General features: G+C 41.0%; 1 protein-coding gene across 1 annotated transcript in view; it reads left to right on the top strand.

Annotated features, from left to right (window-relative positions):
• LOC109960921 (sphingosine-1-phosphate lyase 1-like) overlaps nucleotides 1-1,932 on the top strand; it is a 10,719-nt gene continuing 8,787 nt past the window's right edge. The window contains exon 1 of the mRNA XM_020601398.1: nucleotides 1-31. Coding sequence (XP_020457054.1) covers nucleotides 20-31 — 12 coding nt within the window. The 5' untranslated portion in view covers nucleotides 1-19. The remainder of the gene's footprint in view (nucleotides 32-1,932) is intronic.

The following is a 1,932-nucleotide window of genomic DNA, read 5'->3' as shown; positions in this document are numbered from 1 at the left end:
GAAGGTTGGCCTAGACAACATGGATTACTGGGTAGGTGTCATTTTACTTTATTTTTTTCTCACATTACATGGGCCTACATTGTGATACATGGGTTGATGACAGTGTTGTAACAAGATGCCTAAAGAGGCCTGTTTATCGGTACTGAAGTGAACTAGTGAGCCGACTTGTTTTTACTGTCGGGGATGCTCTAAGTGGGTAAACAGTGAGTTTGACTGTGACTCTTGTTATAAAAAACTTACCTTCCAGATTTATTGGTGCTTGGGAATTCATTTTCCCCTTGTAAATTGTCCAGACCTAGAGGCAGCAAAGCAGCACCACAACTTGATGCTCCCTCCATTGTGCTCCACCCCTGTGATGATGTTTTCATGGTGGTGTGTTGTGAATAGCAAGCTCCAAATGTTTTATCATGTTTTTTAGTCAGAGTAACTCCAACACACCCCTCCAACCTGGTTTCACAGATTGGACTTCAGATTTGCTAACTCCTGTCGATAGCCAAGGGGTTTGCATGCTTTTTCCAACTTACACTGCCAAAGGTGTAATGATTTATTCAGTACTGACAAGAACAATAAAATAATGTATTATTAGTTAAAATAGATTAGTTCATTATTGTAACTCAGATGTAGATCTGATCATATTTTAAGACATTGTATGTATTCTTGCAACTGTAGTCTGGGCAGGGGGGTAGACCCCTGTGGTTCACTGACAGATCTCCACTAAAGCTTCATTCACCGAAAAAACAAAAAACAAAACAGTTGTGAATGGTGCCTTGACTGATTAGGATGAAATAATACCCGTTACCCTCTCAAGTTGCAACCCAGATTGAGAAACCTTCTGACATAGTGTTTGCACAAGGGGAACTCATTGTACTCATATGGGATGTTTATTTCAGGCAGCACAAACTTAACTTATTGTCTTTTAGACCTTAGCCTTCTTCTTCTGTTAGGGTTGGCACCAACCCGTTTTTAGGTTTTTACACAAGAGTACTAGTGTAAGCTGTACCTGGTAGGCTAGTGGTTAAAGCGCAGCACTCTTGCCATGGCGCCCCAGGTTGCTTCAGGAAGGGCATCCAGCCTAAAACACATGCCAAATATCAGCATGTGGTTTGCTGTGGCAATCCCTAAATGGGGAAAAACAAACATTACATCACAGTTCCATTTTATTTTCTACTTCACATAACACTGAAAAGGTGTTTTGCAGTATGGTAAAGATATACATTTTCAGTTAATTTTACTTGTTCAGTGAGAGAAATCCAGTCTGGCTTGGGCTTGAACAAGTGCATTGAAATCTGGATTTGTTGAACTTCATCACTGAGAATGTCTGTTCACATATGTAGGTAGATCCAAAGATTTCCTGCGATGTCCTTAACCCTCCTTGTTACAGTGTGTTGGGAGAGGGGCACGTTCTCATATGCGTCCGTTTTCTCCAGGCATATTAGTGCTGCAGAGTCCAACAAACACTCTTTAATTAACTCTCCGTCAGAAAACGACTTATTTTTTCTGGCGATTTTGTGGGATATGACATAACTTGTCTTGAAAGCTGCACCTCTGGGTGTGGAAAGTTTTGTAAAAAGTCTTTGTTGGTTATGTAGTTTCACTAGCAAAGCATTCGACTCTCTTGCACGCTCTTCATCCGACAAGTTCTTGTATTTCCCCTCATGTTTGGTCACGTAGTGGCGATTCAAATTGTAATCCTTGAACACAGCAACCTGTGTACTACAAACTAAGCGCACCGCTTTACCTTTGACTTCTGTAAACAAATACTTTCCAGTCCATGTTTTGTTGAAAACGCGACATTCGGCATCAACTTTTCTTTTTTTGGCATGAGTTGACATTTTGAGGGTTCGCTGGCCAACATCACCTGTCTCTCACCCGGTAGGTCGGGGATCTTAAGTTCACCCGTGAATTTTTTTCATTCATGTTCTGATTTGATGG

Source organism: Monopterus albus, unplaced genomic scaffold (genome assembly GCF_001952655.1).
Source record: "Monopterus albus unplaced genomic scaffold, M_albus_1.0 scaffold3.1, whole genome shotgun sequence".
Taxonomy (NCBI): Eukaryota; Metazoa; Chordata; class Actinopteri; order Synbranchiformes; family Synbranchidae; genus Monopterus; species Monopterus albus.
This window is presented reverse-complemented; position numbering and strand designations above follow the sequence as displayed.